This window comes from Amblyomma americanum, chromosome 2, assembly GCF_052857255.1.
Source record: "Amblyomma americanum isolate KBUSLIRL-KWMA chromosome 2, ASM5285725v1, whole genome shotgun sequence".
Taxonomy (NCBI): Eukaryota; Metazoa; Arthropoda; class Arachnida; order Ixodida; family Ixodidae; genus Amblyomma; species Amblyomma americanum.
Genome location: NC_135498.1, coordinates 141,107,637 through 141,132,376, shown reverse-complemented (window position 1 = coordinate 141,132,376; position 24,740 = coordinate 141,107,637). Strand labels below are relative to the sequence as shown.

General features: G+C 46.4%; 1 protein-coding gene across 1 annotated transcript; it reads left to right on the top strand.

Moving 5' to 3' along the window:
- The first annotated feature begins 235 nt into the window (after window positions 1–235).
- Window positions 236–24,504, top strand: LOC144120099 (acetylcholinesterase-1-like). Its single transcript, XM_077652554.1, has 8 exons — window positions 236–872; window positions 1,216–1,353; window positions 1,716–1,838; window positions 3,431–3,555; window positions 11,751–12,021; window positions 18,138–18,327; window positions 21,469–22,476; window positions 24,357–24,504. Exons 1-8 carry the CDS (start codon window positions 236–238, stop codon window positions 24,502–24,504), a joined length of 2,640 nt encoding a protein of 879 aa, XP_077508680.1.
- Window positions 24,505–24,740: the final 236 nt, after the last annotated feature.

Genomic DNA, 24,740 nt, shown 5'->3' with positions numbered 1-24,740 from the left:
CACAGCGGAATACTGGTTCGAGAACCACGAGGCGTCGCTAACATCATGAGAGATATGCAAGAGCGAACTGGTACGCACATTTGCAAACCAGCATCGGTAACAGCCTGCTGAAGATCTGCTCCACGCTCGTATCCAGGCTCCCACAGAGAGCGTGAGAAGTTTCGTCGAAGACGTACTGCGTCTGAGTGCCCGCGCTGACCCTCAGGCTACTGAAGGGAAGAAGGTGCGGGCCTTGATGAGGGGTATCCGGAATGACATCTTTGGAGGCCTCGTCCGCAATCCTCCTACCACAGTAGCCGAATTCGTCGCTGAAGCTACCAACACCGAGCACGCATTGGCGTCAAGAACCAGTCACTTTCGGCGACTAAGCGCCCTTCCTGTTGTCTCAAGTCTTGCTTCGTCCGGCCTGAGCGGTGGTGGCCTTGCCGATGTTCGCGAAATTGTCCGCGACGTCGTCCGAGAGGAGATGAAAAGGCTGTTCCCAGCTCCTGAACAGCCTGCATCTGTCTCCATTGCGACGGCTGTTCGGGACGAACTGCGACACGCGCTGGCGTCCGAAGACGTACCCATTGTAGCTGCAGCCGACCAATCATCTCTGAGCTACGCCGCCGCATTCCGTCGTCCACCTCCCGTACATTGTCAGTACCAGGCCGCTGCCGATTCCGGCTCTCGACGAAACGAGTTCGTGCCCCCGTCTGATGCACGCCTGGACCTGGAACTACTGGGCCGCAGAAAATCCGACATCTGGAGGACTGCAGACCTGGGGCCGCTGTGTTTCTATTGCGGGGAACCTGACCACATATACCGCTACTGCCCGTACCGCGAAATCGGCCTTCGAGGTTTCAACCGGGCTGATCCGCGCCCCCACCACGGTGAACATCCCCGCGATATACAGGACTACCTTCGACGCTCTCAATCGCCAGTGTCAGCTTCATCTCGCACCTCCCGGGCGCCGCCCCCTCGCCGATCATTACTCCCTTCTCGCGGATCTCGCCGTGAGAGCCTTTCGCCACGTCGGGAAAACTAAGTACTGCGACACCTGGGGGTGGTGTTGCCGGTTTTTCATGCAGTAAAGAACCTCTGCCTACGTTGGAATGTTTCCGCTCGACTAATGGCACTGGCCCCCTTGGAAGCGAAGACTGTTCTGTGGCCTCTAGCAATGTAAACGTTTTATTCAACGCTAGTGAATTAATGGCGCTTGCGACACGGGTGCAGATTACTCGGTCTTCAGCGGCAACTTCTCTCGGCGTCTTCGCAAAGTTACCACCCATTGGGACGGCCCGCCCATACGTACCGCGGGAGGTCACCTCGTAAACCCTGTTGGCAAGTGCACTGCCCGCGTTGAGATTCAAGGTGAGACGTGCCCAGCCACATTCATGATCCTGGAGAATTGCTCCAAAGACGTTATTCTTGGCACGGACTTTCTCCATGAGTATGGCGCTTTAATCGACGTAGGGCGGAACACGTTGACCCTCCGCGCACGTTCTTCGTCACCTATACCTCCTCGAGAACCCCCCCCCCCCGCGCTGCCATGAAATTTGATGCCAACCATGTTCACTTGCCGCCGTTGTCGACCGTTTTCCTGCCGGTCCAAGCCGATACCACCGCATGTGGCGAAGCCGTTCTCGAAGGAAGTGTCCAGATGCTACTTTCGCGGGGCATTGGGGTAGCGCGAGGGATCGCCAATGTTCAACGTGGGCGTGCCAACGTTTTAGTGACCAACATCAAGAACGAGCCGCACCACCTGACGGAAGGGGTAGTTATAGCCCAACTGGACGAACTTAGCGACGTTCGCGAAGCTGCTGCGCTTCCTGAGGAGGAGGCCCCGCCCGGGTCATGTGACATTACAACGTTGCCCCTGGACATCGATCCCAAGCTTGAGCCTCCCCACAGACGCGAACTGCTCTCGCTTTTGCATCGATACCACAACTGTTTCGCGACGACATCCCGAGTTCGCCAGACGCCCGTCGCCAAGCATAGAATTATTGTCGATACCACGACGCCCCCGATTCGCCAAACGCCATACCGCGTTTCCTTAAAGGAGAGGGAAACCATAGAAGAGCAACTGCTCGAAATGATTAACGACGACGTCATCCAGCCATCCAACAGTCCGTGGGCCGCCCCTGTAGTACTGGTCAAGAAAAAAGACGGGACCCTTCGATTTTGCGTCGACTACAGGCAACTCAATAAGGTGACCAAGAAGGAAGTGTATCCACTACCTCGCATCGACGACACTCTCGACCGTCTCCGTCATGCCCGCTATTTTTCGTCCATGGAATTGAAGAGTGGATACTGGCAGCCAGATGTGGATGAGCGCGCCCACGAGAAGACCGTATTTATAACAGCGGATGGGCTCTACGAGTTTAAAGTCATGCCGTTTGGCCTGTGTACAGCGCCCGCGACATTTCAACGAGTCATGGATACTGTGTTCGCCGGACTGAAGTGGCCGACGTGTCTCGTGTATCTGGATGACGTTGTCATCTTCTCTAGCACTTTCGCTGACCATCTTGTGCGGCTTGAAGCGGTTCTTCAATTTCTCTTAGCCGCCGGACTCACGCTCAAGCCTTCAAAGTGCCGCTTCGCATAAAGTGAGCTGAAGTTCCTAGGCCATGTCGTGAGCCAAATGGGTGTGAAGCCAGATCCAGAGAAAACGGCTGCCGTAGAATCCTACCCTGCACCATCCGGCAAGAAGACTGTCCGCAGCTTTCTCGCCCTCTGCGCGTACTTCAAGCGTTTCGTTCACAACTTCGCCAAGATCGCAGTGCCACTTTACCGTCTTACAAAGGATAGCGTCGCCTTTGAGTGGACCGAGGAGCCGCAATCAGCATTCCGCCAATGAAAGCACGCCCTTGCAGCGCCTCCTATACTAGGCCATTTCGATCAAGATGCCGACACTGAACTCCACATGAACGCCAGCAACAAAGGACTAGGGGCAGTGCTTGTGCAAATCCAGGACGGCGCCGAGCGGGTTATTGCCTATGCAACCGAGCTCTTTCGAAGGCGGGGGGCAATTACTCGACAACTGAAAAAGAGTGTCTCGCTGTCATCTGGGTGATCACCAAATTCCGGCCCAGCAACAAAGGACTAGGGGCAGTGCTTGTGCAAATCCAGGACGGCGCCGAGCGGGTTATTGCCTATGCAGCCGAGCTCTTTCGAAGGCGGGGGGCAATTACTCGACCACTGAAAAAGAGTGTCTCGCTGTCATCTGGGTGATCACCAAATTCCGGCCCTACCTGTACGGTCGCTCTTTTCGCGTCGTTGCCGACCACCATTCCGTGTGCTGGCTCGCCAATCTCAAGGACCCCGCAGGCCGCCTTGCTCGGTGGAGCCTGCGGCTACAGGAATACGGCGTCACCATCATGTACAAATCTGGCCGTGAACATCATGATGGTGACTGTTTGTCTCGAGCCCCTCGTGAATCCGGCGCCAGGGGGCGATAATGACGACGAGGACGGCTTCCTTTGGGCATTGGACACGGCAGGCATGGCTGCTCGGCAGCGCAATGATGCTCAGATTCGTCAGCTGATTGAACACCTGGAAGGCCACGAAGACTTGGTGCCCCGCGTTTTACTGCGTATTCTGCCGACGTTCCGGATTCTGCACGGCGTATTATACATGCAGAACTTCGACAGCAGCCCGAGGTCTTGGCTCCTTATTCTGCCAGAAGACTTGCGCGACGAGGTGGCTGAAGCTTGTCACGATGATCCTACTGCTGGTCACCTTCGCTACAGCCGAACACTTGCACGTATTCGAGAGAAGTATTATTGGCCGCAACTTCCCAAGAACGTCCGTCACTACGTCAAAATTTGTTGAGAGTGTCAAAGGCGGAAAAGACCTTCTACACAACCAGCTGGTCTTCTCCAGCCGCTAGAACCACCGCATGCTCCGTTCCACACAATCGGAATGGATTTTCTCGGCCCATTTCCAACGTAGAAGTCGGGTAACAAGTACATTATCATAGCCACCGACTACCTAACCCGATACGCCGAGTCCCGAGCACTTCCTTCTGCGACAGCTGCTGAGACCGCCCAGTTTTTTATTGAGTGCATTGTGCACCGTCATGGTGCCCCTGCCGTTTTGATCACTGACCGCGGTGCCGCGTTTCTGGCACAGCTCGCACAGGAGATCCTCCGTCTCAGCTGCACCAGCCACCGCCGAACTACGGCATACCACCCACAAACCAATGGGCTGACGAAGAGGCTGAACAAGACGATGGCTGACATGATCGCCATGTATGTGGACGTCGCCAATCGCAGTTGGGACGAGGTACTGCCCTACGTTACCTTCGCGTATAATGCCGCAGTCCATGAGACTACAGGTATATCCCTTTCCAGCTGGTGCATGGCAGACAGGTCACCACAATGCTTGACACTATGTTGCCACACGAGCCCTCTGTCGACGTGGTCGATGATGCCCGTCTAGTCAGCGAGCGCGCGGAGGAAGCTCGGCAACTCGCTCGACTCCGTCTCCAGTACCAACAGCATACAGACGCTCATCGGTACAATCTCCGTCGACGTGATGTCCATTTTCACCCTGGTGAAAAAGGTATGGGTGTGGACGCCGGTACGGCGTCGAGGTCTCTCCGGGAAGCTCGTGAAGCGCTACTTTGGCCCGTATGCGGTTCTTCGCCGCATCGGTGAGCTGAACTACGGGGTGCTGCCAGAAGGACTGCGACCGTCGCCTCGCCGTTCCTCCCGCCTTGAAATTGTGCACGTTGTCCGGCTTAAGCCGTATTACACGCGATTATCGCCTGCATATTCCACTGCCTTCTACATCGGCCAGCAAGATTTCTGGGCCCCTGTGTGGTTTTCCGCCACGTGATTTTTGCTCTCGGGTTACCATCGGGACCATGCTTATTTATAGGGGGAGGTAGTGTAGCGAAGAGGAAGTTGAAGTGCGATTGCCGCGTGCCGAATACGACGCTGCTGTTGGCGGACCTGTGTTCTTGTTAGTGTGTTCTTGTGCTCCGGCTATCACCAGCTGTGCTCGCCGCCGGCCTCTACGTCAAGCAAGCCGTGACAATATATCCTTGGTTGATAGCACCTTCTCCGCTACACTTATATATATTCTCGAAAGTAGGTCTATTGCCTTCCGCAAGGGAAATATTGAATAAAGTTGGCCCTGCTCAGGCACATTCTCGTCGTTTCGATTCTAGTGCTTGTAGCAAACATAGTTGAAGTTCAAATTCCTGTAAGTGTCTTCACAATGCTGAAGGGTTAATGTCCTGCTCGCAAAACGTCGCAAAGTATATTGTCATACCGTATGGGACCACATGTAAATGTCTGTTGATAACTAGAATGCGCTAATGCGCGTTCTAATGCACATTCTGGAAACGGCGTCTTCGTTGTGTCCGCCACTTTGTAATCCAACGACTTCAGGGCTCAGAGCTACTGAAAACGCTTCAGAATGTGTATCAGCGAGAGAATACCGTGATGGCGTGTACATCCGAGAGTATTTAGCAAGCGGAGACGTACCACCGTAGACGTATATATGATTACAGGAAGCAGGTACGATAACAGTGGCCCAGTTTAGACCCGCCTCTACTACTGCGCGTGGCCAGCAATGTGGTATGGTTCTGAGCTAACACGTTTCTGCCCAGTGTTTTACCGGCAGCTGTGGCCACCCCTGAACCTCTCTCGGCTGAGTGAAGGGCAGATGATATCTGCGTGCAACGTGACAAGCATTTTTAGGGACAGCATATGAGCTCTGCTGCCGCGACGTGCAAACATTTTTCTTTCAATACGCGCTTGGTGTCACGCCAAACTCTACAGAGGGAGTTGAACTCTGCCATAGACAGATTACAGCTGGCAGAGCTGTGAAAATTAATAAGCAAGCGCAGGGTAGCTGGTATTAAGAAGTTCAATATGGAAAGAATTCAGTATGCAATAAAAAAACGAATCAAGCCTAAAACCGGTGAACAGAAAACTAGGCATAGGTATATTTAGACGTATACGCTAAGATACAGAAAATGCGCTGCCTTAGCAATATGAATAACATAATTCAAGTAGCCGAAATGTTTCTCGCAAATCTATTCAGCAGCAATGCAAAAGGGAAGTTCATGAGGGAGCCAGTACCACGAATACAAGACGCATCCCGCCAGTAACGAAAGAGGAAGTAAAGAAAGCCTAGGAGCAATGCAAATTGGGAAAGCAGCTGGTGATCATTAGGTAGCAGCAGATCTGTTGAAGGACAAAGGGAGCAGTCTGCTATAAAAAGTAGCCATCTTGTATACGCAGTGCCTTATGAAATCGAGCGTACAAGAAGGTTAGAAAAACGGTAAAGTTATCTTTATTATAAGAAAGGGGATTTCAAGCTTACTCTCTGTTGCCTACAAGGTATTTGCTACTTAATCGCTAATAGAATGCAGAGAACCTTAGACTACAATAACCCAATGATCAGACAGACTTTCGTAAAGGATACTGCACAATAGACCACAATCACGCTATCAATCAGGTGATACAGCAATGCGCAGAATATAACCAACCACTAAATACAGCCTTCATTTATTACAAAAAAGCCTTAGACTCAGTAGAAACATCAGCCGTGATTCAAGCATTGCGGAACCACGGTGTAGATATGTCTTGTGAGCAAATACTAGAAGCTACATATAACTAATGCAGAACAGCTATAGTCCTCCATGAACTCAGCAATAAAAATCAAATAAGTTGGGGTGTGATGCAGAAAGACACGATGTCGTCATGGCTATTCACCGCCTGGTTACCGGAGGTGTGGCGAGGCCTAAATTGCGAAGGTCAGGGATAAAAGTTAATGGAGGATACCAAACTAATTTTCGATTCGCTCATGAGATTACCTTTATAAGTCGCTAAGGAGAACTGCAAATCATTATGAATCAGTTAGACAGGCTGAGCAGTACAGTGGATGTAAAAATAAATATGCAGAACATCAAAGTATTATACAATAGCCTCACAAGGAAAGAGCAGTTCACAATTGGAAGCGAGGTGCTGTAAGTGGTAAGAGGATACCTCTACTTAGGGCAGGTCGCGACAGCTGATCCTGATGATGAGAGGAAATAACTACAAAAATAATAATGGTATGATGCATATGGCAGGTTCTCGCAGATCATGAATGGCAGTTGACCAATATCTCTCACGAGGAAAGTTACAACCGTATCTTACCAGTACTCACTTACAGAGCAGAAATGCGGCGGCTAACGGAAGGGGTTGAGCTTAAGTTAATTACAAGGCACCGGGCTATGGTATGAAAAATTATAGGTATAACGTTCAGAGACCGGAAGCGAGCGGAGTAATTGGGGGAACAAACGCCAGTTAATGACATTCTAGTCGAATTCAACAGGACGAAAATGGCGTGGCCAGGGCGTGTGACGCGAATTCAATATAAGCGTTGGTCCTTAAAGGTAACGGAGTTTAATGAAACATAAGGCAGGTGAAGCAGGGGGTGCCTGTATGTTAGATGGGCGGATAAGGTAAAAACGTTGGCTGGCATACGGTGGCCGCCATTGGCAAATGAGAGGATTAATTGGAAGGACGTGGGAGAGGCCTTCGCCCTGCAGCGGCGTAGTAAGGCTGATGATAATGATGACACGCATGGTGGTCATGTTACTCGTTACTGAGTGTTTCTTTACTTGTATTTTAAAGCTTTTCCGCTTACCACTTTGACAAATTGGTGTCTCGCATCCTCGTTTTTTATAAACCCTTCGTCATTTGGTGCCTCCATGGAGCGGTTGATAATCAACTATCAAAGGGTTTGTGTGCATTGCTGGCAATTCTAGTGATGACATATAAAGAAGTGTATTCTTAAAAACGGTGTTAAATGCACGCTTCCAGTTTACATTTTGAAGCGAAAAGCCTCACTTTGCCAGCTTTTCGAGCCATCAGCTAGGGCGCAAGCTTGACTTTGAATGAAACTAGACGTCAAACAAGGAAATGACGCCGGTCTCATATATCTCGGTGGACACCCGAACCGCGCCTTGATCGAAGCAAAATGAAAGCTTTTTTTTAGGAAAGGAAATGACGCCTGCCTCACATTGCGCCCTTTCCTTTCCCCAACAAAGCATTTTCTTTTTCAATTTGGGTTTCTGAAATTATGCGCAGGATTTGCGCGGCGTTTGGAACGGGATTTGATTCCCTATCTCCGCATACAGCAAAATATAATAGAGTTGTAACTATCAACGAAGCTATATTAAATATATGCTATCTTGTTCGAGCGCATTAATGTGTTTTATATGAAAGCAAAATCTTTAAGAACTAAAAGAAATGCCTACTACTGTGTGTGTCAGTATAGCTTTATATAGAAAACACCAGTCGCTCGACCAAAAACATAGCCAGGGAGATGCAGCTCATCGCTTTCGACAAGGGCTAACCAGAGCTAAACCACCAGCAATTTTTTGTTCTCTTCTGTAGTCCTTTCAAAGTTATTCAACTCGCTAGAAAGGAGGAAATGTAGATAAAAGAGTAGCATGCCCTTTAGCCTTCCTTTTGAAGCGTTTAGTGCATGGGCAACAAAGTATTGTTGGTGCATTTAACAACGCTTACCACGATATGCCATAAGCATCTGTGATGTCTTTGCTTTGTTTGTTCAGTTCTTTCATTGATGGTTTTGCGGACATCAGTACGCACTAATTTTGTAGTCTACGGTACTCTACTGAGGATAACTGAGGAAACGCAAAACCTAGCTTCCAAGCAGCAGCAGCCGCTATTTTATTCTGCGAATGGTTCTTGTGTTTACGGCATGCCTTGTAATGGTTGCTAAGACCAAGACATTACCTTTTGAAGCAAGCGATTAAAAAAGGTAATAAAAAGGCTTTAGGTTTAAATTCCAGTCAGCGCTTAGCATTGCCCTCTCTAATATTCGCAACTTGCGCAGCATAGAGTTAGCGTACCCAACTATCCTTTTTTGTGGTCAATCTCATTCAAGCTGCCTCCACACTACATTTTTACATCGGGATGCTTCGGTGCAGCGAGTACCTGCTAAATATCTTGAATGCGTTGGCCTTAAAACGCCAATATGGCATAAAGTGTGCGGCGGGGACTTTGTCACGGGAAGCTTCCGCTGGCAGGAGGCAAAAAAAGAAAAGGAAGTATCTGCATCCACTCTCAGCGGAGAGGAGGGAGAAAGTCGGAGGAAGAAAAGGACGGCAGGGCGGGATTTGACGGGTGGCGAGAGGGGCACCGGGGTCCAGTCAGAGTCCATGCGTGCGGAGAGTGAAGGGGCGCTACGCTGCATTAGATCGGGACATTGAAGAGGCGGTAGGCCTGTCATACGCTGACTGATGGGCTGGATCACACCAACTGCTAGCAAACTGGAATCCCATTAGCGGTTGGTCTGTCTTGATAGTATTAATGGTAGAGTATGAAGTAGAGCATCAATTGCATTGATCGTCTACACTTGTGATTCGAAAGCATTTCTTGGCTCATGAGTTGCGTCACCGGAAGCTGTGGAAAGGCGCTCTGGATGGAAGTTGTGGACAAAGCGTGTCTGGTCGAACTATAAAAAATAATGAAGTCTAGTGACTGCGCAAATGTTTCCAAAAATAATCTTTGAGATATGTACAAATGCGTACACGAGCAATTATGAGCATCTATATTACAGATGTACCTTTCCAAAAAATTTCCTCTGTACTTGGGGTTCAGTCCTAGCGCCATGTTGCGGCACTCACTGAAAACCCTCTCGATATATACGGCGCTGGTCCAGCAGATGGTGCTCGCGTATGCTCGATATAAAGAAAATGCCGAATTTTATACACAATTTACAACGCAGATAAACAAATATAAAGAAAAAAGCCGACAACGGTGGCAAATGCTACCACCCTGTTTCAAAGGAGACGCTCCTACCTTCCAACCTTCCATCCATGCGCGTAGGCGAGATGTCAGAAGCCAGATTGCGGACGCGCTCTAAGAGAAATTACTTCGCATTGCTGCACCTAAGCAGACTTATGCACACATTTTTTTGCTCCTCATCTTCCTTTTCTTTAATTGTTATAGTTCCTCTCTCACTAATTTTCTCTTCTCCTTTCGTCACGTTACTGTTTTGTGAGTGTTGTTATTTTTATCTTTTTTTCTTCATTTTCGGTTCTTTGCTACTGCAGTAACACCTGTACTTTACACGTGACGCATCCGACGGCCTATATTTGTGCGCCTCCCGCTTAAGTGTGAATTTACAGGCTTAAGCGAGCCGTGCCTGAAGTGAAAGCAAATTGTGGCCAAGAATTCTGGGGAACGCGGCTACCGAAAATTACCACCACTACGTAAAGACACCAGCACCACAAGACATAAACTGGAAACGAGAAAAGGTACTACTTTGTAGTACCGCGCTATTGTTTTAGTGCGCTAGCCCTTAAAGTGGCAATTCCCCGCATTTGAGCATTGTGCCTGTCTGTCTTTTTGAAGCCGGTTTGGTAGCAGGCTGCTTATCTTTTAGACCTGACGGTGGGCAACCTGGGCACCGCGTCAGGCTGCAGCCCATTTAATATTGAGAGGCTGCTCGGGGAGAACAACCTGAGTCGCAACCCAAGTGCCACCGATGGCAACACCTGCCATAGCACCTGCCTTTTGCCACTGCGCAACTGCTCACCTGCCTAACGGGTGGCGTACTTCACGAGGTGTAGGTGGTGATAACCGGGCGAGAACTTCGGCCGCTAATTAGGCTGCACCGCCCCTAAGCGCACTGAGATCAGCTAAGCGGAATAAACAGCAGCGGTTTAGAGGAGACCGTGGTTCGAATTATCCCGCACAATAGCTAAACAGAAGAAGGCTTGGTGATAATTAGCAGGCAGCCTGGTACCACACAGTAGATCGTAGCTCCACCCGACAACTCACGTCATGCTAGAGCACATAACCGCATTTCGCCTAATTTCCTAACCGGCTGATGTTTTTCTCTTTAACTGTTCATAGCTTTGTAGCACGTAACCTCCGGCATTCTTGGCCGCAAGCTTCGTCATGTGAGGATAGCTGCTACATGAGTGCACTTGTGCAATGTGCGTCACTCCAGTGGTAGCTTTCATTAATTATGTTCAGTAAAACGAATAAACTTTTTCTTTTTTCCTCGCAAAAGCACATTGCAAACCCTGGTTTCTTCGCGTTTTAAACTCTTTCTAATAGCGCTAAAATAAGTGTGCGGCGACGTGATTTACAGTTATGGAAGCACCTGCCAGCTCTTCTCTTCAGAATTTCCCCAGTAATATAAGTACTAGGCATTTCACAGCCTTCGTACAGACTGTAACAGATATGTAAACTCCATTCATTGATCGTCTTCAGGACAAAGCTTTTCAGCTTCTTTGCAGAGCATATGTAACTCAAATTTCACTCGTTTTAACATCTGTTCACCTTTTTCTTAAGCTTTGGTGCTTTACGAAATACAGCAATATGATTTTTGTTTCGACTGCTTACAACAGCGGCCTCTTTGGCAGGCCAGATCAGTGAAGGTTACAGTCACGAGCGCGTGGGAGCTGCTGTTACAGGCATGTTGCGGTTAAAAAAAGCGCTGTAAACTTTAAAACAAGCATGAAGCTTTCGACAGAACAAAGTTCAACAGGAAATTCTGAGCAAAGCAAAAATTCAATAGTAAAACATCACTCTTCTTGGTCAACCACCCTTAACGCAGGTGCCGTCTTTCCTGCTATGATGCCTTTATAACATTTGAAATCGCCTTCTTACTCAGCCTCAGCAGTTCCACCGCACTATTCGTTCTAAACAATGTCAGCAATTGCAGGCCTAATTTCGTGTTTTGCTGCCTTCACTCTTCTTGTCTTCTTTAATCCTGCAAAAAACCAGGGCAATGCTGGACACGCTCCTGAGAGTGATCCCGTGATTTCCGTAGCTGATGGCAAGATACGCGGAGCAACAATCACGGCCGCCGATGGCATCAATGTCCACGTCTTCACCGGAATCCCGTTTGCCCAGCCACCGATAGGAGACTTGCGCTACAAGAAGCCGCAACCTGTGAAGCCATGGGGTAACAATGTGCGCGACGCAACCCAGATGCCTCCTTCGTGCATGCAGATCAGCGTATTCCAACCGAGACTCTTACTGTGGGTTCCATACGGTGAGTATCACAGTAGCCCTTGTAGCGTTTGATGCATCGTCTATATAGTATTCTTTTTAATTGGTCTCAGCAGTCTTCTAACCAAATACGCCTATTGCTTACGGTATTCCTAAGGGCTAAAATCTGCGTTACAATATATCGCAAGCACTAATCGCTTTTACTGCTCAGATGGCTAGCTCTAATAAAGGAATCTGCAAATGAATTTTTAATCCCCTCTTTTATTTTACACCCTTTGTTTGGTCTGAATGCAGTCTGTATGTTCAACTCACTCGCCTCGCCATCTCAAGAATCAGTTTAAAGAATGCTTTTTTTTTGCCTTCATCAACAGACCCCTCATATGCGGTTTTTCAGGAAACAGGAAGACACAAGTGCGTCATCTTCTCGCATGTGCTGTTATAATTTAAAAAAATTGATTTCATTAGCAACTTTATTCCTATGAAGAGAGGTATTTTACACAAAGAAAAGCCCAAGACGTGGGATGTGAAGTGAGCTGATATTCGAGAAAAAATTAACTGTAGAATTTTTTTCTGTTTATAATGACCTGCACTATAGACTTGTTAAAGACAGTACCCCGGACTAAGGCAGTGCAAGTGAAAAAGCGGTGCGTGTACTATCAATGCAACAATCTGATACAGTGGTCATTTATTCAGTGCAGTTATTCATTGCAATCAGAGGCGCCTTTATGAACAGCTAAAATGTTTTATAATTTTCAAAGCTCTTATTTGAGAGCGGAGGAAGAGGCGTCTGAACTGCCGCAGAGCTGTGCTAGAAACAGGGCGTGATGCTCTAGGCTTTTTAGAGCGAAAGCTCTTTTGCAGGAGTCATTCCAGAAAGGAACCACTCATAGCTCCGCCACTATTCCTGCATTATCGCTACGGGTTTCCACTACGGCAGACGCGGGTCACCATTCCACACGAAATCAGCGTAGGATTAGCGAGGCGCACTCATATGGGGTATAGTTTCTCGAAGATGGCCATCACAGAGTTGAAGCTGCAGCAGCTGCAGCTGGAGGAAAAAGTTGAAACAGCAGCGGTGGCTGTCGGTCCTCGCGCGCCCAGCATCGAGGCATCCAGCTAAATGCTGATCGGCGTAGCGGCCAGATCTAGCGTCGCCGCCGCCAGGCGAAGCCTGCGCTTCACGTGAACATCTAAAGTTGCTGCGGAAGCTTTTACTGGAAGATTTAGCTCTGCCCAGACCCTCCACGTGCGCTGCCGAGTCGGCCGGGAAGTGCAGAAAGCACTGGCCAATACATTTGCAAGATTGGGCCGATTACCTGCGCTGCATGGCGGCAGTCTGTTCGGCCACTCAAGCTCTTTATGGGGCTGTCTGTGGTTCGAGCCTAAATATGTGCTACAGCAACTTGAACGCTTTGAGCGCTGGAGGAGGGACTTCACGATAGGGCATCTCAACGTGTGTCAACTATTCGCCACGTGCAAGAGCTCTGTGCGCATTGCCATGATGTCGCACCTCTTCACGTCCAGCTCAAGCACCGCATTATATCCTCCACTTTCGTATAGCCGCCGCGGTGGCTCAGTGGTTATGGTGTTGTGCTGCTCACCCGAAAGTCGCGATTTCGAACCCGGCCGCAGTGGTCGCATTTCGGTTGGTGCAAAATGGTTGAGGCCCATGCACTGTCCGCTATCAGCACACGTTAAAAGAACTCCAGGTGGTCGAAATTATCTGCAGCCCTCCGCTGCAGCGTCCCTTGTTGTCTGAGTGGCTTTGGGACGTTAAACTACATAAACGGAAAACAATACACTTCCTTTGCACGTTATTCAAAGAACCTTACACACCATAGCCTAACTTATGCGCACTTTTTTTCCTTTCCTGTTGGGCCGCCTTTTTATTTTCGTTCCTGAAGATCAGTGCCCCTCCTCCCCCCCCCCCCCCCCCAAAAAAAAAACGGAGTATAAGAGGCTCATTGGAGGGCATTGAATTAGTTTTAACCATCTAGGGTTCATTACCATATACTGGCATTACAGTGCACACAGATGTTTCGCATATCAAGCAGAGTTGCGCTTTGAGGGTAAACATAATAATACGAAGGAAAAAAACGTACTTGAAAATCATTACAGTGCACACAGATGTTTCGCATATCAAGCAGAGTTGCGCTTTGAGGGTAAACATAATAATACGAAGGAAAAAAACGTACTTGAAAATCATTACCTGAATCCTTTTACCGTCGAGGAGGGTTGATTGGTACTTGGCTTCGCTGATGACGAAAAGGTTGTTGGACAGAATGTCTGCTCCGCTTACTGGATTTTTTACTGGGAGCGGAATGCATACGAAGCTGCGAGTTACGATGTCAGCGTCTATATAAAAAAAATGACAGCCTATTTAACGTGATTAGGCGAAATGCGAATTATGTAGGCTAGCATTATTATTTTCACTTCGGTTTCGTTTCGAGGTTCAATTTTCAAGGTCATGCAGGCTTCAGACAAAGACAGGCGAAATCGGCGTGTGCTGTCCTTAGTGCCGATGCGCTACAATTCGAGCGGAAGCTCAAGCACCGCCTCAAGTCTCTGACAACAAAGCATCGGTGGTTTAATGCCAATTTCTGTTCAATTGGTCATTATCTAATTTATAATGATAGATCACTGTGAGTCCTGATGCCACTACTGGCGCTGTGGTGCTGCAGTTAAGTGGTGCGCCACGGTTCTCCTATGGCAGGTGCTGCCGGCGGAGAGGATTTTCAGACCCAGGGTGCTCTTCCCGTCCAAGCCCCCATAACGATGGTGGGGAGACTTACGGTCCTTGCATGCCACTTGTTCAATTTGTTTTCTGTTTCAAACCTAATGAAAATTACGAAACATCGCCACATAATAAGATATGCGCTTGCTTGGGCGTTTGGAAGCCTTCGTTATCGTATCTCTCAGAAAGATTGGGCATATGGAACAGATATCAAATATGTGACTTCTCCTCTTTTAGAGCCGAATTTCAACTTCATTCTAACACTTGCACACAGGTTTTATTTGCAATGAATAAAAATATAATATATAAAAATATATATTTTCTCGCAGATGTGCAGCAGTACACGTGCTCCGGATGTGAGCAGAGCAGCCGCACTGTATTTTATCCTGGCTTTTATGAAAGTACTGAGCGAAATAAAGGGCAATTCCCTAAGAGCTCGAAGTAGACCATGTGGTCCCGAAGGATGTCACATAAATGGTTCGAATTTCTGGCGGGATATATAAAATACGTTTCTACAGTCATTTAAAAAATATGTAAATTAAAAAAAACTGAGTCTTGTCGCCAGCTATTGTTATCTAAAGCACTCTTCTTCTCGTTGACAATGTCTCAGACGCTTGTAGAACTATACCTTTTTAGGTCTTTAGTTTCGAGATCTTTGATAAAGGACGAACAATTTCGCCTACGTGCACTTTAGAACTCTGATTCTCCTGTCACAATATCGAGTAAGTGATGTTTGTCATTGCCATTATAATTGCAGCTAGCAGCCATACTGCAGCAAAGCGGGCTCGAGAAGAGGTAGTTATAATTATTATAGTGCGCATCAAATGTTCTTGTCATCGTTATACTGGCTTTTTTCATCTGTTTTTTCCAACTGTGTCCTGTACGGCACTGCAGACATTGTGAGGCAACAGTCTCGAGCTAGAAGAGATTGTCACCAAGTGTGCGTAATGTTTTGTTTTACATGGCAGCGTGGCAGCAAACAGAGAAATTCTTCGGTGTCGTTTCAGAACGCACACGTTTTGCTGTTTCACAAAGCAGAACAAGCGCGGAGAATTCAGGAGAATAGATTTTTGTTATAGGGAAGTTTTCTTGCTGGCTACAGTATAGCGGGGTAAAATTCATCATTTGCTTCATGAACTGACCTCAGAGCAAAGCAAAATGCCATCCAGGTGCCCGTATCGCATCTAAACTCCAAAAACCTTTCTCTGAAGATGATGGAATTACTTGAGAATAAATTGACCTGTCTGCCTCGTCGAATTTGGACGAGAAAAATGATAAATATTCATGCAGGTAGTTTCCAAAAGTAAATGGTTCTTGAATCTGTCATTTAAAAAGGAAAAACACTATTTCGTGAAAATAAAGGTAGGAGTGCCAAAGTTCCAATTCAGTTATTTTTCTAAGCAACCTGCCATAGCTCCTGGAGGAGCAGGAGAAAGGACAACTTTATGTGGTGAATACCATGATGTCAACAGGTGCAGCCTTTGTCAAAAGTCGTAAGGCCGGAACGTTTAGCTGCAGCGCAATTAATTTTCCCGGTATGCTCCATGTATCGGATTATTCAAAAGTCAAGCAGGAAGCTTCTCTACGAGAAAAAGAAACCTTCTGTAGCATTTCAAGGTCATTCGGCCTTTTATAATGCTGCAATAGCTGTAGTTAAGCGGCTTAATGGAATATCCTTTAGAATTAAGGCTTTGGACCAAGACTGTAACTTCGGTACTGTAATAAGGCAGCCGAAGAGGATAAGCAGGCCCTTGAGAATTTAAAACTTAAGTAGCCTTGAAGGTACTTCACCCATAAGATTCACGGGGCCAAATATCTGAAAATAGCGGCCTGGAGCAAAATTGTATGAAGTTATTAATCTGACGACAGCCGGAAATTGTCTGAACGATCTGCTCTTTTTGTCAGCCCTTACTACGCCCTGACAGTGGTCAAGGTCAGTCAATAGGAGCATTCCTTTGAGACTGCATTTAGATTGAGAGAGTTATGTAATTTTTCCCCCGATGTACAGTTGAAATGTGTTAAAAATGTTTACCCCCCGGTTTATTTGATTGCACCAAATACAAAGCGTGTGCGCAATAGATTATTGATTACCTTGCGCACAGGTTACTTTCGACGGTGTAAAAACACAATGTAAGCGGGAGATGGCATTACGCGGTCTCTGCCGTCGCGCATGGCTGCAGCTGCCGCGAAACCTGTTAACCTCCTTCCCACCTGGGAGCTGCTAGCTTGCACGAGTTTCGCCCTTTCCATGGCTGGAGCTGTCGCCAATGCGGCTTGTCTTGTTCACCAGGGCACCACCAGGCTTTACTAGGACACATAACTGCTTTCTCGCTAGTGAGAAACTCAGTGCTAGCGCAAGAACAGGAAAGGGAGATTACTTGTAGTCCTCAGCGGGCTTCTAGCTAAGTTTTGGAGGTCGACTGGGATAATGAAACGCTATAATTTTCTTGAGCGGCAAATTCTTCAGAAGCGGTTAGTGATAGTGGACAAGGCAAACTCGCTGTTTCCTTCGACCTAGCAAGCGTGGAACAGTCATCTTCATCACTTTCAGCGAAAAACCAGTCGACGATATAACTATTTTTTCCCGGTCTGCAGTGTAATGAGATATAATGATGGTTTGCTTGACTGGCCTGGGTAAGGAAGAAAATTGTAAGCCTGATGCCTGCATACTGTAAAAAAAATCAGAGCGTTTTTGCAAGGTACGAGGATTACTTGTGGATAAAATGAGCGTGAAAACCAACAGTCTTTTTAGCTTGCCAACATAGGCCACAGCATAAAACATTTTATGGTGAAAAGAGCAATGGTGCCCTATCAACCGAGTAAAATGTTCACAATATCCGAATTCTGAACTGCCGTAATTGTGATTGACATATCCCTCTTTCTAACTCATACGCCAATCTTGTTCTATGAATCCCACCAATTAATTTGAAGAGCGCTATTCGATGGCTGCTGAAAAAAAAATCAGCTACTAAGGGATTCTGCTCATCTCTCTGCGGGTGTTTTGCCAATTGCTTTACTCTGTTTTATGGCCACGAGTCTTTCTTTTTGGACAGGTGCGTCTTCATTCCTGACAGTAGTGAAAGGCAAAGCTACGCAAGTTTGCAGTATACCCACTTCAACTGCAAAAAACTATGTTGAGGGCATACACGGCGCACTTATTGAAAGCAATCGTAAATTCGTTTACATATCTGCATTGTAAAGTCTCGCCTGCTGAGAATTTCTATGAAGAGTGTTCGAAATTATACTCGGAAGAAATTAGGTTTTGTAGCTCGATTCCGCAACTGCATGGAGGGGCAGGTGGTACAGTTTAACAATGGGCAGATGTTATTTATTTCTACGTCTTAGTTTATCTATCGAAGACGAATTTGATGTCGTAAAATTTAATGGTGTGTTTGCTGCGGTCTTTTTATTGCGCTCTGCTACAGATCAACCCAAAAGCGAGGATTGTCTTTACCTCAACATATGGACGCCAACGTTGAATACTTCGGCACGGCTACCTGTTATGGCCTGGATACACGGAGGTTCCTTTGTAACCGGTTCTGCAGCCATGAGGTTGTATGACGGCAGCAACTTGGCAGCTTTGGGAGAAGTGGTCGTAGTTACCATTGCTTACAGGTAGAGTATATTGGTTTCAAATAGTCTGCAGCATTCAAAATTATAAAAGATATCTGGAGGGGACGCTTAATCACCGCTTTAGGGATCTTACGCGAAAGCTTTCATGGGTAAATGCCGTTTTTTTGCGAAATTTGCAATTTTAACATATTATTTATTATGCCTTGAAGTACTACTCATGGCGCGGTGGTGCAGCAAATAAGCGATGGACCACTGCCCTGCGACGGAAGGTGCTGCCACCGGTTGGGCTTGTTAGGTCCAGGTTGGTCATCTCGAGCAAACTTCCGCGACCAGTCATATTAATGTCCACCTGCAACGGTGGCCACTTTCCTCATAATGCGAAGGGCAGGCTATGATTATGTCACAAGATCCGTGACCTCGGTGGCCCCAGGTTGCTCCTCTGGGGATATTTTGTGATTTTACGGCCAACGAGCCAAAGCGGATGCTGATGACAACGCCAGGTCTTTTGCGATATGCGTGCCTAACACTCTGGATTTAAAACTACAAGCACGCCTATTCAATTTCCGTGCTAAGAATGCGATCTCATTGAAATGAGTGAATTTTATGGCCTATCGAAACATTGGATTTTTTTACGCTATGAGGCTTCTGTTTTCGATGATGCACGGGGCTGTATAGAGACAGCGGGCGGGGTGGGAGGGGGGGGGGGGGGTACGGAACTTTCCAGGTGGTGGGCTGCAGGTGAAACTACAGCTCACCTTAGAATTCGTAATTCTCTAAACCAGTCACCTAATTTTATGACAGAACACTACGCCGGTTCGACCAATACGTGAGTTTAATGATAAACCACAACGCCAACTATTTTGCAATTTGAGGCTTCTGCTTGCGGCGTTGAAGGTGTAGAGAGTTGGTGAGGGAGCGGGCAGGCGTGACCGGTGCCACGTCAAATGACTTGATGACGCCATAAATGTATCGGCCAATCAGAGACTGTTATGGCAAACTACACACCATTTTTTCTCGGCTGCATAAATTGAAAGAAGAGAGGCGGCGGAGGGTGGTGACAGCTTGGCTATTATCACGTCATGGGAGCAAATCATGTAAAAACAGTCACAAACACTCAGTGAATTTTATAACCGACGACAGCGTCAGCTCGACTAATCAATAAACTTAATGATGATCGCAACACAGGGTTTTTTTCTTGATGAGGTTTTTATTCCTGTCACATTAACATTCAGAGTACTAAGCGCATAGCCGCCGCACAAACAAACACTGCGGGGAAGCAGTTTTGCATAGAATAAATGCCCTTACCTTACCTAACTTGTGTTTACGAGTGTTTGAATTAAACAATGAAAAAACGCCTTTAGTGTAGTTATTTCGGGTTAGGCTAAGGTCATCCAGAGAAGATTGGAAATTAAAATGGATTGTTCCTACCGAGCTAACATATGAAGTGCTGACGGAATTTAGCTACGAGCGAGTATCAAGATCTGTGTGAAGACGCAGACTTCGTTAATTTTTGTGCATGCTGAAAAATTCGTGCCACTTAATAATGATTTGAAATTCCTTGCGAGAAGATAAAGCCCGCCCAAATCTCAGCCTTTTTGACAGGAATGCTAGAAGTAGTTCCAAAGAATCCCCCTTCCATAGCACTACGCATTTAATTTTGTCATACGATAATACACCCTAGTTGTATAACTCGCGAATAGTTATCAAGCAATAATATGAGGCTGAGAGTCAAGCTTCAGCCGTTGAATAATGCAAGCAGAAAAGGTCTGCAAGCCCACTAACAGCCGACCACTAAAGGTGGCTCTTATTGTGCGCTACTTTTTTTCATTTTCAGTTAGACAATGCTTGTAGAACAATGTCACATTGACTTTTATGCGCAAAAGCAGTTAAGGCGGGACGATGTGTAAAAACATTCTGAAGATTGCTGTTAGTTCAGCGGGCTCTTTTTTTACGTGCTGCCGGACTGTATTCAAACTCGAACATATTGAAGTGATATAGTTCGCACTCTTAGCGAGATATCGATATCCAGGTGTACAATAACAATGGAGTGCACTTTTACTCGAGATGTGCGAAATGGTATATGCAAAGCGAATTAAAATCTGGAACGCAGTTTTTTCTTTTCACTGCGAATGTTTGCCTTTCCTTGCCGTCTGCTTGCATTTATGTTTCTTCCAAAGAGGTAAACATTTGTGAAATATCCCCTGGTATTGTTCTCAGGAAGACGCTGTTTTCGCATACGTCATGTATTTCTGGTAATTTTTTTAGTACAGCTATTAACCTAAATTAGCAATCGTATGTTACAATAGAGACCTCTAGGAACCAACATAACCTTGAAAGGAACCCTCGACCAGTTATGACAGCACTCCACTCCTTGATAAACCTCTGTTCGAATAGGCGAGCAGTATTTACAAATTGTGAGACGTAATCATCGAAGTATTACCTCGAGACTTCAAATGCCTGAACGACATTAACACCGCTTTCCTTTGGTTTGGTTGGAAGGAATTTTGGCACCGACATTGCATGAACAAAATATTTTGTTAAAACCACCCTATAGTACTTGCCTCGTCTGGAACGTGTCAAACAAGAGGCCCATTTTATGGATATCATAAAAATATTTAAACCTTTCATTTAGTAAACAATGTTCTTTACTTTATAGAATACTTTATAAGATGACAACAATTGAATTATAAAATTTCTGATTTTAGTTAATTTGGGCATTATCCAGTAATTATTAGAAATTTTTGTTTGTAAATCGCATTAACCTCTAAACCAGCACAACAAACATATGTTTTTCCGGGTACTTGTTATAGCTTAAAAGAGGCACCAATCTTAGGAGCTGTGAACACGCTGCTTTGTGGCAGAAGACGAAAAAAGCTGTGGGTTGGGCGAAGTTTTTTTTCCAAATTGATTACATATTCTGACAAAGCTGACTCGACTTATAGCAGCCGCCTTTACTTCGCTACTGCAAAAAAGGTGCATTGAAGTGAAACATCCTCCTGATAGCACCTACTCGTTGACTTGTGTTTTGTACACCCGGAGAGCAGGCACTGCCTTTCGTCTACACAAACGCAGTTATCTACGAAAACGCTTTCACTTGACTCGAAAATTGAGTTGTCCACGCACGAAAGCTAATTATTTCCCTTCTGCTTCTCCCTACCCTCTCTACTTCCACCCTTACATTAGACTTCAGTCGTTCGGCTTTCTGTACAGCGGCACCCAAGAAGCTCCCGGAAATCAAGGACTTCATGACCAAGTGTTAGCCCTGAAATGGATCCAAGAAAATATTTTAGGCTTTGGTGGTGACCCAGGAGAAGTCACGTTATTTGGATTCAGCGCCGGCGGCTATTCCACTGGGTATCACCTCTTGTCCCCGGGAAGCAAGGATTTGTTTCGCAGAGGTATCGTTCAAAGCGCCGGTATAATTAACACACGCCGTGTCCAAGATAAAAGTGTAGTGCTCAACAGCACGCGAGAATTTGCTCGGGTTCTTGGGTGCTATAAAGACGATGAACGCGGTGAAGTAAATGACGACGCTATAAGCTGCCTACGCAACTTAAACGCTACTTTTATCGCGACAGTGGAACAAACATTTACAGACGCCGGCAGTGGAATCTTCAAACCTATATTTGGAGACCATTTTTTGCCTGTTGACCCGAGAACCGCTTTGTTTCCTTCTGGCAAAGACGTAATGATTGGAAATGTTGCCAATGAAGGTAGCATCATGGTCTACGAAGATCTCAGAGATACATTTTCCCAAGTCCTGCCATCAAGAAATATCAACAAAGCAGAAATGATTCACTATTTAGGAACATTGTGGAAAGGCGTCCCGCTTCCGCAGTTAATTCTGATTCATCAGCTCTATATGGCAGAAATAACAGATTTCGATTACAGCAAACTGAGGCAAGCCCTGGTTGATGCTCAAGGAGACATCGGTGTAGTTTGCGGTACTTTTGAAAGCGCTGAAAAAATTGCCAGTGCCAACACAGAAGCTAAGTCTGAACGCAGCGTGCACGTGTACCAGATGAACCATGTGTCGCGTTGCAATAGAAGACAACCCTGGTTCGGCATGACCCATGGAGATGACGTACCTTTGATATTTGGAAGAGCCTTCGATCGCCAAGGCGGATGCGCGGAAGACATTCCATTCAGCAGGGACATCATAAGTGTATGGAGCAACTTTGCTAAAGGCAGGTGAGGGGTGTTTTAGATTCTTTCATATTAACTGCAAAAACCTATAGGTTGTTGTAGGGTAGCGCTTTCAAATATCTTTACAAGCGAGATACGCACATGTACAAAAATATCTAATAACGTGAGCTCGGTCGAAAACAATAACGCAGTTTAATGGTGCCTCTTCGAGCCCAAAGACCAGGCGAAATATGCAATACAGATATAAGTGCAATATTCTCAGCGCCCAATTCGAGAAAACGTCATATTGCTGCAGCGATGTGCTCTATCAGCCGTTGCCATCATTTAGTGACATGATTTTGTGACGATTGAACTCTGAGTGACTTGTTTACTGCTCTGTATGGTTTTCTCAAGTTCACTTACTGTTTGAATATATTGCCCTGTTTTATTTAGCTCTGAAACTGAAAAATATTTTCCGTGTACTGTACTATTTAGCATTCTAAACTTTTTTTCCGCCATGAATAGAATACATTTTAATTTGCCTGTAGAAAAGGTTTTGTGACTTAAGTATTAATTAGAGCTCTCTGTTTTGTTATCAGCGTAGGCTCCACGGTACACTCGAAAGAAACATGTAGTGCTCTTCCTGCCAGGTGTCAGCGGTCCGTGAGGCAGTCTGTGTTATCGTTAATTTGTTTCTTCCGAGACGCTAAAAAACAAACCACCTGTGATTGGCACTATTGTTGCTTAATGAAATCTGCTTGCCAAACGAGAAATTTTTAACTGCTTAACATTTACAAGCGGGATTCCGGCACTAGTATACAGTCACCTATATTGGCAATTTTTTAAGATATTAGGACAGCCAATACCAGTCTGGTTCCTGGCACAGTGTTAAGCGAGACCCATCATTTTTCTTGCCCGGTGTATACCGCTGGGTTTCGGCATTGGAGCCGAGGTTCATGTTGACACCAGGGGTCGTTTTCTATATGCTGTACTTTTTGCGCTATGAATTTAGCGTTCATTTGGTCATTTGTCGTTGTTCGCTCAGGTAGGCACGTGGATTTCAAGTGTCCTTGTAAAACGACGCGATCATTCGGTGGTTGGCGAGTGTATCTCACCACTGGCTACGTTGAAGAGCTATGTCAACAGCAGGCGGCCGGCCCCTGCAATTGGCTTTCATTGGACAGCGGAAAATGACAGCCCTTAGAATACGGCCCCGGCACTGTGATATGAGGTGACAAAAGCCCCTTAACTCATAGATAAAGCATCAATTTCTCAGTCTGGCAGCCGATCTTGGCTGCGCTTACTTGAAAGAAAAGCAGGGTCACGTTGAAATCCTTACAACTTCTAATTGCAATTAAGCGACGAGCAATATTTGAGCGATATGTCTTAGTGAAAAACAGACGCGCGCTCACTGACACACATGAAGTGAACGTGCTCTTATTGGCCGATCTAAAACGCGTTAAGTGCCTGTCTGCATTCTACTCATTCGCAAGAGTGGCATCGAGTCCTAAGCTTCTTAGCATTCTGCGTATGCTCAAGCTTTGGTGCACAACTTCTCATCTCTTGGTGACGCCTTTTACTACAGCTGTGACAAATCCAGCCTGCATCCGTGGTAGCAATAGAGCGCTCCAGACACTTGGTCAGAAGTTCAGAGCTCAAGTGGCTGCCTTTTGAGCCACACCGTGTGGCTTGTAATGCCGCTATAGCAGTTAAGGTCTCCTGAAGGTAAGAGACAATTTTTCGTATTGCATAGCCAACGAGGCTGGGCAGTACGAAAAGTGTCGTGGGGCGCTACAGGCGCCCCACTACAGGGCTTTGAAGAAAAGCTTCTGGGCTCTTAACTTCTGACAAAGGCTGTACAATAATTTTTCCCGTTTATTCCATCTTCCATCCCCCATATGATTTTTGTAGCTTGTATTAAAAACGATATTATATGCAATTTTCAGAGCACCCACTGGACCTGATGGAACTGAGTGGCCAAAGTTTACTGCGGATTCCATGTCCCTGCTGAAGCTCACAAGCATGGGATCGAATACTTCAATTTTTGAACTTGGAACACGCTGCAAGATTTTGAAAGAGCTCGGGCTATATTGAAGGGGTTTAACAGTTAAAAACGCCTTTCAGAGGGTAGATGGCACGAATAATATTTTACGGTTCTCCTTTCTGTGTTAAACCTCCAATATTTTTATACCATTACCCTAGGAATGAGAGCGGAAAACTGTTTTATGCTGCCCACAATTAAGACTCTCTGTGTGCGCGTTCCTATGGAGGCAAACGTGAATTCAATGTCTGGATGGATCATTTCATTTATTGGTTTTGTTTGGCCAGTA

Coding starts and splice junctions, on each gene's coding strand:
- LOC144120099 (XM_077652554.1), top strand. CDS start 236: ATGAGGGGTATCCGGAATGACATCTTTGGAGGCCTCGTCCGCAATCCT. Junction 1,839..3,430: donor GGAGGCCCCGCCCGGGTCAT/GTGACATTACAA, acceptor ATCCGGCGCCAG/GGGGCGATAATGACGACGAG. Junction 12,022..18,137: donor CTTACTGTGGGTTCCATACG/GTGAGTATCACA, acceptor GCTCTGCTACAG/ATCAACCCAAAAGCGAGGAT.